General features: G+C 39.0%; 1 protein-coding gene across 1 annotated transcript; it reads right to left on the bottom strand.

The window, feature by feature from the left end:
• Window positions 1-575: 575 nt before the first annotated feature.
• On the bottom strand, window positions 576-6,085 carry LOC141441671 (ecdysone oxidase-like). Its single transcript, XM_074106469.1, has 4 exons — window positions 5,936-6,085; window positions 4,806-4,939; window positions 3,527-3,690; window positions 576-2,074 (listed from the first exon to the last, which is right to left on the bottom strand). The coding sequence occupies exons 1-4, from the start codon at window positions 6,078-6,080 to the stop codon at window positions 676-678; spliced, it is 1,842 nt and encodes a 613-aa protein (XP_073962570.1). The 5' UTR covers window positions 6,081-6,085; the 3' UTR covers window positions 576-675.
• Between the last annotated feature and the right edge of the window lie 5,455 nt (window positions 6,086-11,540).

Raw genomic sequence — 11,540 nt, forward strand, 5'->3', positions numbered from 1 at the left:
TGGCAAGTAAGCATTTTTTTTGGATCCTAAATAGCGTTTACATGAAAGACGAGTTTCACCAAAGCAAGATTCCATAGCGCAAGTTAGGTACTCTCTACATGACCATGATCAGCCAGTAAAGCTGTCTTTTCAGACGCAATATTGGTCAATTTACGTAGCACGAAAACAAATCTATTTAGCTTCTTTGAGGCATAATCTACATGTGATTCCCAGGTTCCATGAGCATCAACCATAAGACCCAAGAATCGTGCCACGTTGACCTGTTCAATTTCAGTAGTAGCCAACGGTGGATCACACTGAAGACCCTTATTTACCTCTGATTAGTACGTGTTGGGGTCGTGGCCACATATGACCATAGAACAATCATCCGCCAATAAAATTACCTTATATGGAGTAATTAATGTATCGTAACACGCCTAAGCGCAATTTGGATAGAAATTGACAAAAAAAAAACAAGACTAAGTTTGTTATTAATTGAAAACATATAAACAGTAATTATTACCTAACACGGCCTCAGGCTGCTTTGGATCGGGAGCGGGAGAAAATAAGTAAAATAATAATAAATATGTTTATTCCCATTAGTCCAGTATAATCGTGTTCACGGCTAGTTATTACTTAAGCAAACCATTACAAATCGAATGTATAATTTTAATAATCAGAACAACTAATTTCTGTTTAGTGACAAGGAAAATTATCTAATCCTTCACTCTTACCGTGTTCTTTTTTAATTATATCGGCTGCCTTCTCAGCTATCATGATCGTTATCATAGTTGTTGTCCCCCTCGGCAAAAAAGGTATTACACTATCGTCTACAACTCTTAGCTTCTTCATTCCTTTAACCTTTAAATTATCATCAACAACCAAGCCCATAGCACAAGTACTGGCAGGGTTGAAGATGGTAGTGGCCATGTTTTTGACGTAACATGCCCAGTAACTATGACTCTGATAATCCAAATCATCACATTCCGGGAGCGGTGGTCTGATAAACCGACCACCAACATCAGAGTATTCTGGAACATTTTCCAGTTCTTTGATCTTCTTAACAGCTTCAATCATTCTCTCTAAATCATTTTCATCGGAGAAATAATTGTTAAAGATCTTCGGAGAATCAAATGGATCAGTACTGCGAAGAATCACCCTACCTCTAGACTTTGGTGTATTCAGCATTGCAAAAGAAGCAATCTTTTCTTTTTCAGGGTCAGTTAGGTAGTAAGATGTCGAAACTTCTAAATTGTAATTGTAATTTACTGCAAGCACATAAAAGAAAAGTGGCGATAGAGCACCAGCTAATGCAGTGAAATGTTGTAAATCTAGAGTTCCTGTAGACGAGGAGAAAAAGCCAGAAACGTTAGGAAGTGGAAATGATGACAATTCAGTGAGAGATACCGCTGTATCCAATGCAGATAATACATTACTTTGCCCAGACAAAACAACAGCAACACACACATGGTCCTGAAAATTTTCACCAACTGGTAAATCTTGAACTAGAGGAATACCTAGACCCTTTAAGTCTTTTTTAGGACCTATACCAGACAACAATAATAATTTAGCTGAATTAAACACACCAGCACAAATTATCACTTCGGTATCTGCAAATACATTAATTTTACCAAAATGCGTAGCTACTCTCACCCCTATAGCTTCTTTATTGTGATTTGTCAGTATTTTAATGACTTGTGCTTCTTTTAGGATATGAAAGTTACTCTTGTCTTTTATCGGAAGTAAATATTCTTCGGCAGTACTAGCTCTCCTGCTCTGTTCTTTATCGTCTTTGATATGTAAATACAATCCTCCAGTACCATTAGGGATTGGTACGAACGGATCTTCAAGTATATGCATTCCAAGTTCTGAGTAGCCCTTGAGCAGTCTTCCATTTTTTTCTACAAATAGTTTATTTTTACTTTGAGGTTTAACACTGAATGGACCTTTATCGCAGTGGTATTTTGATGTTGGTCCGTTGACCAGTTTTTTATCGAGCATGTTTTCTGCTTTCTTGAAATACTTGAGCACAGATTCCCAATTCCAGTTAGTGTGGCCAGCTTTAACCCATTCATCGAAATCTAGTTTTGAACCCCTGAAAAAGAAAATTAATTTCATTCAATAATTAATTTTAGTCTAGAATACGAAAATACGCACTGAAGTTATGACGTTTTGTATGGGTGTTTGGTTCGTCATACAACGCCAATAAAGACCACAATATAATTTTTAGGAATCATGGAAATTGGCCACGAGCCACGAGCTTTGCGGTGAAGGAAAACATTGTGAGGAAAGCTGCACAAACCTGCGAAGCGATTCAATGGTGCGTGCGAAGTTTCCAATCCGCACTGGGCCCGCGTGGGAACTATGGCCCAAGCCCTCTTGTTCTGAGAGGAGGCCTGTGCCCAGCAGTGGGACATATATAGGCTGGGATGATGATGATGATGATGATGGAAATTGGAAAAAACACCAGAATTTTAATTCAACTGCCAGATCTAATGGTTTACGCGAGAAGTTTAGTGTCATTAAGTACAAATGGAAAATTGACAACTCAAATTCAAATTTCAAATTTCAAATCAATTATTCAATAAATAGGCCGCAACGGGCACTTTTACAAGACATTTTTTAAACTACCAGCGCTTTCGGAGAGACCATCATTGCCAAGAAGAATGCGTCGCAAGAAATTTGGCAGTTTTTTTTTAATTAAAATAATTACAAATAAAATACTTAAAAACAACAAAATACAATTAACAAAAAAATACAAAATAATAATAATTATAATACAGGGATGTATGGGGTCCCTTAGTTACAAAACTAAACACTAACTATATCAACGTTGAGTGGAAGTGTGTATTTCATCGTCATAAATAAAATATAAAAAATAATAATAATTCAAACAACTCAAAAATATATATGTCCAAGCATAACTCAAAAACATAATATCCAAGCATAAGATACAAAGGCGATAATAATATTGTCAAAAATGGAATTATCTCCCATAATAAGTTTAACAAATTTGACCATTTGTATAACGTATAGACTCGGAAAATATATCATTTTTAATATCAACCTGAAATAAATAACTTTTGGTCTCAATTCAGACAACATTCTAATTTGTAAGAGGCCATCCATTTAGGCTTATGTCCTAAAACCTTTGGGTCGAAATTGTTTGGTATATTATTGTATGGTATACTTCTTTTTTGCATTATGATTTTTTTGCATACAAATTTTTGGTCTTTAATTGTTTAGTCTAAAAATTTTATTACCAAAGAAAACTCTAGTTTGTGTTGCGCAGCTATAGGTTAGGTTAATGTTAGTATTTTGTCAAGGCGCGAAGTGCCTTATATAACTAGTAGGCATAGGAGCTCCGCTTTGCTTTGCGGAGCTCCGTCGACTTCGCCTCAGAGTCGTTAATCATATGAATATTTGCTTTCCAGACATAAAATTAGTGGTAACAATGTTCGGAATATAGATAGTAAACCACTAGAGCGATGCGCGTACAAAGGTTACTTAACTATGTATCTTTTTAAAATGTTAAACATTGATTTACCTTTGTACTACTGAGTGATTGATGGTAGAGCTCCCGCCAAGTACTTTGCCTCTCGTATGTGCCGTCCTTTTCCCATGTAGCGCGTGCGATGTACAATCGTCAACTTCGGAAACGAAATCCCAGTCGTAAGGGCTATGTGTTGCCAGTGGCCAGAGTCCTGGTATCTGCGTATAAAGATCTTGGTCAACTTTTTTAGGGTGATAAGCGGAACCCTACTGTTAACTAACTAACTAATTTGGCTCAGGGACCCAAAGAGGGTCTTGGGCTCCGAAGCGAGAGCATGCCATCTGTCCCGATCGTGCGCAGCCTCTTGCCAGTCGTCGACTTGAAGACGTCGCAGATCCGCCTGGACACTGTCCTCCCAGCGGTACCTGGGTCGCCCAACCGGGCGGCGACCAGTCGGTCGTCCCACGTACGCGTAAAGAAGTCGTTTTGGGCAAGGCACGATGATGCTGGAAAGCGTTCTCTCTCTGAACAGCTAAGCTAATTCTGTTTACGCAACACGCATTGCGTTTAACGCACCGTTTAACGTATACTTCAACCGAGTGATTTATTTAAGTATTTAGTAGAAACTCTTCAATAAGACATAGTTGTAACAATAATTATAAAAGTTTATGTAAAAATAAATTACACATTACATTATTTTATATTTTTATAAGGACTGTATCCTGCAGACAAACTGTGTAAACAGTTTTGCAGGGCTATGTGCAAAAAAAACTATGTAAAAATAATGTCAAATAAATACTTTTTCATTCATTCATTCACTTAAATAATAATAATAAATTCATTTATTTCGGGCAACTTGGCCCATACAATAAATACCTTACAGACTAACATACATATTTATAATCAATAATATTTAAAACTAATTTGGTGACAAAATTGCGTGACCCCGTTGAGTCACCGCCCCGACGTCGCTATCATCTGCGGCATGGTACCCCTGAACCGTCGGAACACGACGTCTTTCGGCCAGAAGGCAGCACTCGCAGGTGGTAGGACCTTGTGCAAGGTCCGCCCGGATTGCTACCACCATTTTGCTCGCTAATCCTGCCGTGAAGCAGCAGCACTGGCACTGTTGTGTTTCGGCGTGGAGAGTAAGACAGCCGGTTAAATTACTGGCACTTAAGGTATCCCATCATAGACCTCTAGGTTGGTAACGCATCTGCAATACCCCTGGTGTTGCACATGTTTATGGGTGGTGGTCATCTCTTACCATCAGGAGGCCAACTTTCTCGTTTGCCATCCAGTCGAACAAATAAAAAACGCGATTAAAACTCACCACAGTAGCGGGAGGAGGGTCGGAGCCAGCTTCGATCACCAGCACTCGCCAGTCTGACACCTCTGACAATCGACGAGCCATTACAGATCCCGAAGTGCCGGCACCCACGATGACGATGTCGAAGTGGTCACCATCTGGAACCGTAGACGTTTCAGCATAAACGTGGAATTAGGTTGAGTTTCAACCAGAGATGTGCAAAGATGTGTTGGGAAGAATGTGTTTTTCATTAACCAATAGAAACGCTTCATTTACCTATCCTCGCACAGCACATCTCTAGTGGAAACAGCTGAGCGGAGCGAGGCGAGGTAAATGAAACGTTTCTGTAGATTCAAGAAAATCACATTCCTCGCACATTTCTGGTGGAAATGGAGCCTTTATTCGAACATTTCAACCGCTTCAATTTGCGTGGTCACTGTAGAATTTAATTTATTTATTATTTATTTATTTATTTATTTCTAATAAACATTACATCTATCATTACAGTTACCCAATACGATAGAGTAGCAAGTTAATGTTGCTTTTGATAATTTTTTATACATCCTGCACTTCTACTATTCTGCATCTGGTAACTGTAACAGTATTTTTCATCGCACTTGCTTGTAAACAGTGTCGTAACACGCAGGCTACCTTGGTTGCAACACCCCAAATAAAACCCTCGACCTTAATGTGCTTGTCATGAAATGTGGTCGGTAAATGAGTCAGTGCCCGTACTGATACTGCGGCGCGCGCAGCTGCTGCAGGAGGACTTGCGCGCGCACGTCGGGCACATGCTGCGGAGGGGGAGGGCGGCGGGGAATGCGCTGCCAAGAGTACAGTCAGCGGTATCGGCAATTTTTGAAAAATATTAGCTTCTCTTTTACAAATATACAATTTTACTCGCAAATGTGATGAAAAACATTGTATGTCGCACGGGCGGTACTAGAATTACGAACATCGACTCATTAAAGCCCTCAGTCTTCTAATAGACTCTCGTTCGTAACTCCCTTATTTACCGCCCTTAAGACACAATGTACTATTACCATGTAAACAAAAATGTACCCACGTAAATCGAATAACATAAACGCTCCAATAAATGACCAAAGTACAGTGGAAATGTATAATATAATATATAATTCATGATGTTGATTTACCTTTAACTGGACTATTTTCTGGCCAACTGACATTTGCGATAGACGCTACTGTGGCCAAGAGCTGCAAGGAGCTGACGACAGAATCGATTGTCGTCGCTGGATTGAAGTTGACAGCGTTGTTCAGAGTCGAAGATAGAATATCCATGGCGAATCAAGCACAACTTGTAATCGGTCTAACTTAAAACTTGCATGCTCTTATATAGCTACAGGTGCATACGTACAATTAATATTCATTAAGGCAAATACATACACCAACAACAGCTTAAAGATTGCCACGGTAATGGCTGTGGCAAAATACCTACGTGAAGGAAAGTAGCAATAATCCGCACGCTTTTATTTAGTTTCACCTGTCCCGTTGTCTGTCTGTAATCAAATCGTGAAAGTTAAATTTGACCAATTTCAAGTAGTCAGGTTGACTTCAAATTTGGAACACTTATGTAAATCGCGTGACAATACAATAATGTAGTAGTGACATCCTGGTAGTCCAGCCAGGACGGAACTCTTCAACGGTTTGTAGGTATCGACTTGAAATTTGGTATGCAAATAAAATATCTTTTAATCAGATTTCAATTTGGGCTTATTCATTTACAATAAAATTATATTGGGATCTAAATATTTTCCTTCTTTCCTTATTTACCTGTGTTTATACTGAATGAATGCCAGTAATTTGGCTTGTATATGAAGTTCTAACCAAGCTCCCCTGTGTGTGTGTGTGTGTGTGTGTGTGTGTGTGTGTGTGTGTGTATGTGTGTATAGGGGGGGTGTGTTTAAAATTGTTCTTAAGTATTATTATTTTTCTGCGTTTCATTGCAAAATATTGTTTTTGTTTTGTTCTTATACATATAAAACCTAATTTAATTCTATTAAGTAGGTAGGTATTATTTACAAAGAAAAACCAATTTTTCGCAACGAAAAAAGGCGTCAAAAATTAATTAACATGATATATGTAGGCTTAACCTTAAGTAATAATGTTAAAAAACACTTTATTTTTAGAAATTACTTACACTCTTGCAAAACTTAGCAATATTATTTATCCTTAGGTATTTATTAACAAAAGAGAACTGTGAAAGCAAACAAGCCAATGCATATTTTACATACAATGTAATTATTAACAGCAGCTGAAATGTGTTTTTTTTTTAAATAGTACCAACAATCATTTGAATTTTCATGTTTACTACTTTTGTCTTCTATTTTAATCTGCGAATAATATTTTCACATTCAAAAACGCAATTTTAATTGCTGAACCATCGTTCACTAAAGGTCTGAACAGAAAACTGAGTAAAGATTGCATAACCCCTGTGACCTAACCCCACACAAAAACCAACCACACACAAAGAACTCCTATAACACTATACCATAAGAAGTAATAACTATATCACTTCCCGGGATCTTATGCCCTCCCAATGGCTCAAGCTAAGCAGTTTAAGCGTTAAGAGATAACAGACAGACAGAGAGGATGAATCTTTGGTATTGAAAGACCGCGAACGATATTGAGAGAGATATATCCATACTAATATTATAAGTGCAAAAGTGTGTATGTTTGTCCGTCCGTCGAAACGGAGCGACGGATCGACGTGATTTTGGCAAAGAGATAGTTTATGGGCCAGAGAGTGACATAGGCTACTTTTATCTCGGAAAAATGCACAGTTTCCGAGGGAGCAACGCGCGATAACCGAATTCCACGCGGGCGAAGCCGCGGGCAAAAGCTAGTTTATATATCGCATGCTTAGTAATAAACGGGCCTAACTCAAAATTGGCGAAAAATTAGTTATTGTACTAAAACGGCTTATATCTGAGAGCACTATCGGCTCTCTTTCTTAAACCAGCCTAAATCGGGTATTATAAAGAGATAGCACGACTTGATGCGTTTTACTTTTAACAAAATTGCAAATTTCATTTGGTGCTAAAGCAGCTAACTTCAGTCATGTTCCGACTTAGTTGCGAGCAAGAAGTTGGCTTTCGTGAGCCATTTGAAGATAGATCGTTATTGCAAGAAGGAAAATGAGTATTTTGAATAACTTTTAAGCCAATAAAAGCATATTTGGATTTACTTCTTTTTAGCACAAAAATCAAACGCAAAATGAAGTGATGTAATTCGGATTGCCTCGTTTTATTAAAAATAATCCTTGAATACTTGGTGTTGTACTAAAACTTGCATCATTTATTATTTTTATTATTTCGCTACATTTTGCTACATTTTGTAATAAAGTGATATATGAATGCAATGTTTTTTTTAAACCTTAGCAATATTATTAAATATATAAAAACAAATTGGTTTATAAGAAAAAACTGCAAGTAGACATTATATACAACGTTAGGAATTATAAAAAACATAGTAAATAAAATTAAATCCTACCAAATAATTCAACGGAAACGAGAAGTGCTAATTACTCAAACTTTAAACTCGATTTGCCAAAATTTACGATTTTTGAGTTAAGACCGTTTATTACTAAGCATGCGATATATATAGATATATAGGTATATTATTATATGTTATGGTATGGTATGGTAGGTATGGTATGGTTCGATACGCACAAAAATACATTAATTAGGACATTATTGCCACTTAAAACAGCTAGCTAATATTAAGCTTATTAATTCAGGTTTTCCTAAAGGTTTTTTTTATATAAATTATAATATTATTTTTTAGCTGCAAAAAGTAGGATTGCTACCACACCTTACGGATAAACAAATATCAGTCACAATGCATAACAAGGGGCATTGACACGCGCGCAAACATTCGTTCAGCAAGCACACGTGTATTCGATTTAAGGTCACAGAGCTCATTAGAGCCACCCGGCACCCGACCAGCACCGCCTCGACTTTCGGCGTCCACTTGTTGTCGACAGGGGACCCACGGGTGGACGCCGCGTTGACAACGAGTGGACCTCGCGTCGCGTGGTCAACGATTGGACGTCGCGTGGTCCACGAATTTCCGAGTACTTACCCCCTTATTCATAAACGACAATCAAACCTATTTTAGTTAAAATGCCGCAAAAATTCGTTTGTCCTTATCTGTCACTTCGACATTTGTATTTGTTAGAAAGGGACAAAGCATTTGTTAGTTAACATAGGCTTGTTAAGTTTTATGAATAAGGGGGTAAGTCTATTATGAAATGAGGGTGGGGAGCGCCACGCCGACCGCTCGCGGTTCACACGAGGCAAGCATACGAGCAGCGAGCTGCCACCGAGTGGTCTACTCGCCGTCCGCGCGTGGACACCTCGCGAGCGAGGCGATCCGATGACGCTACGGAGTTGATGTACCGTAAACTGCTTCAACTTTGCTCTCTGGCCCCAACATTGCCTGGTTCGATTTAGAGTCGATAACATAGCACCCTTTAGGTTTTTAAACTTTTATGCGCCCGTGTAAATAAAAGTTTAAAACCTATAAGAGTGCTAAGTCGATAGATTTTAAATCAAATCAGGCAATGTTGGGGCCAGAGGGCAAAGTTGAAGTAGTTTACGGTGATGAGCGCATGCCTATACAAAACCATATAAAGAATACTAACCGCTCGCGGCAAGGCGCCGGTGGATCTAATGCGCTGTGACCTTTAGCAATATGGACAGTTAGGATAGGAACTAATAAGTTAGGAAAATGTCGAATCAGGAACAAATCGTCGGTTCCCACCTTAAGGAGTGAGAGTAAGAATACGACGAAATAGGAATCAATCCTGCTATCGCCACCGACGCGGAGACAGCGATTCCGCGGTTTGGCCGCTCCTTTTACTAAACCAGGGTTTCTCAAAGTGGGGTACGCGAACCCCTAGGGGCTCGCTATTCGACGGTAGGGGGTTCGCGACAAGGTTTACGTGATGGTGGCTGCAAGAATGGCAAGAAGATTAAGCTTGATTTTTGGAGTCTTTGTATTTTTTATTCTATCTTTTGGGGTTAGGGGTTCGCTGTCGTCTAGAAACTTTAACAGGGGTACGTGGAGCCATAAGTTTGAGAAACCCTGTACTAAACTATCTCTAGCTATACCAGCATTTTGTCGGGGATAGAAGTAGCGCTGAAGCATACGTTAATGACCAACTCAGGTGGCTACGCAAAGCCACAGTCTCATCAATTTTTTGTCGACGCTACACCGAAACTGAATTACGACTGGATGTGCTGACCCTAAAGTCAGCAGAAAGATAGATCAGTCATATTTTTGACCCCCGACGCAAGAAGAGAGGTGTTATAAGTTTGACCGCTATGTGTGTCTGTCTGTCTGTGGCACCCTAGCTCGAAAACGGGTGGACCGGTTTTAATTCGTTTTTTTTTTATTTGATAGCAGGCTTTCTAGCGATGGTTCTTAGACATGTTTTATCAAAATCGGTTCAGCCGTTTTTGAGATATTGAACTTTGAAGATACAAAGTCGGCGGTTTTCCAACTTTTGTTGGTTAGGTTATATTTTTTTTCGGTATGTCACTTCTAGTTCTTCTTAAAGCTATCTGCTTGTGTTCAGCGACTACCTCTAATCAATGGCGCCTCATTTGTCTGGAATCACAAAGAGGGTTGAGGCCCCTCCAACCTTAAGCGACCCCAGAGACAAAGAGCCCCATTCATTGTTTTGTCCTATTCTACCTTGCTTAACCATCGGTTGGGGGTTTCCTCGCTAAAAATGTATTCTTCAAAGTTATAATGAAATTAATTTACTACTTTACAAGGAACTAGCTGTAAACATAAATATGCAAGTTGAAGCTGGCAATGGGCGGGCACCATCGGTCGAAAAACAGATAACCGTTGGAGGAGAAAAGTACTCGAGTGGCGACCGCGAACCGGAAGACGAAGCGTTGGCAGGCCTCCCACTAGGTGGACTGACGACATCGTGAGAATTGCGGGTAACCGGTGGATGCAAGTGGCGAGTTGTCGTCCATTGTGGCGTTCTAAGTGGGAGGCCTTTGTTCGTCAGTGGGTGGACGTCTTGTTGTGTCACCGCCATTAGTGTCATGAGAACCCTGCCATTTTTAGGGGCTGTTTCACCATCCATTGATTAGTGTTAACTGGCGGTTAGATGTGATGCCGTCTCTATTTGTTTTGTTCGAATAGACGGAGACGGCATCACATTTAACCGTCGGTTAACGCTAATCAATGGATGGTGAAACAGCCCCTTATTGTTATAGTTATAATACGAGTATACAGGGTGGAACCAAACGATGATCCTTTACTTAATCAGGTGATATGTTGCTTATTCATATTCATAAGTATTAATTTATTCAGAAAATTAAAAATTGTACATGTCAAATTATTAAGAATATACTTAAAATCATTATTACAATTTATCATACAATTTAAAATTCAGCCGAAGCCAATCAAATTAACATAAAAATACAATTGATTCCACTTTTTTAGGTAGCAATAGTGCCCCGCATTCACATAAGCGGGGTACAAATAAAAGAAATTGGAGTGAATGGAAAAAAAAATATAAGTTTTTGATGAAATTGAAAAATTTTTTTCCAGCGAAGACATTCTCAGCTTTAACGCTAAAATGTCACGTGACCAGATTTGACATTGGAAACGAGTGTCGAGCGTCTGCATGAGTATATGTATAAAGTACTCTGTGGCCCCATCTTTTAAAACTGTCGCCCGCTGTCACTGCCTGTCACTGTCACCAAGACAGACGCT

The sequence above is a fragment of the Choristoneura fumiferana genome, chromosome 24 (genome assembly GCF_025370935.1).
Source record: "Choristoneura fumiferana chromosome 24, NRCan_CFum_1, whole genome shotgun sequence".
Lineage (NCBI taxonomy): Eukaryota > Metazoa > Arthropoda > Insecta > Lepidoptera > Tortricidae > Choristoneura > Choristoneura fumiferana.

Excerpts from the sequence above, each read along its gene's own strand:
- LOC141441671 (XM_074106469.1), bottom strand. The coding sequence starts at position 6,080 with ATGGATATTCTATCTTCGACTCTGAACAACGCTGTCAACTTCAATCCA. Across the intron at positions 3,691-4,805 it reads ACCCTCCTCCCGCTACTGTG|ATACCAGGACTCTGGCCACT; the intron begins GTGAGTTTTAAT and ends CTTTATACGCAG. Across the intron at positions 2,075-3,526 it reads AATCACTCAGTAGTACAAAG|GGGTTCAAAACTAGATTTCG; the intron begins GTAAATCAATGT and ends TTTCTTTTTCAG.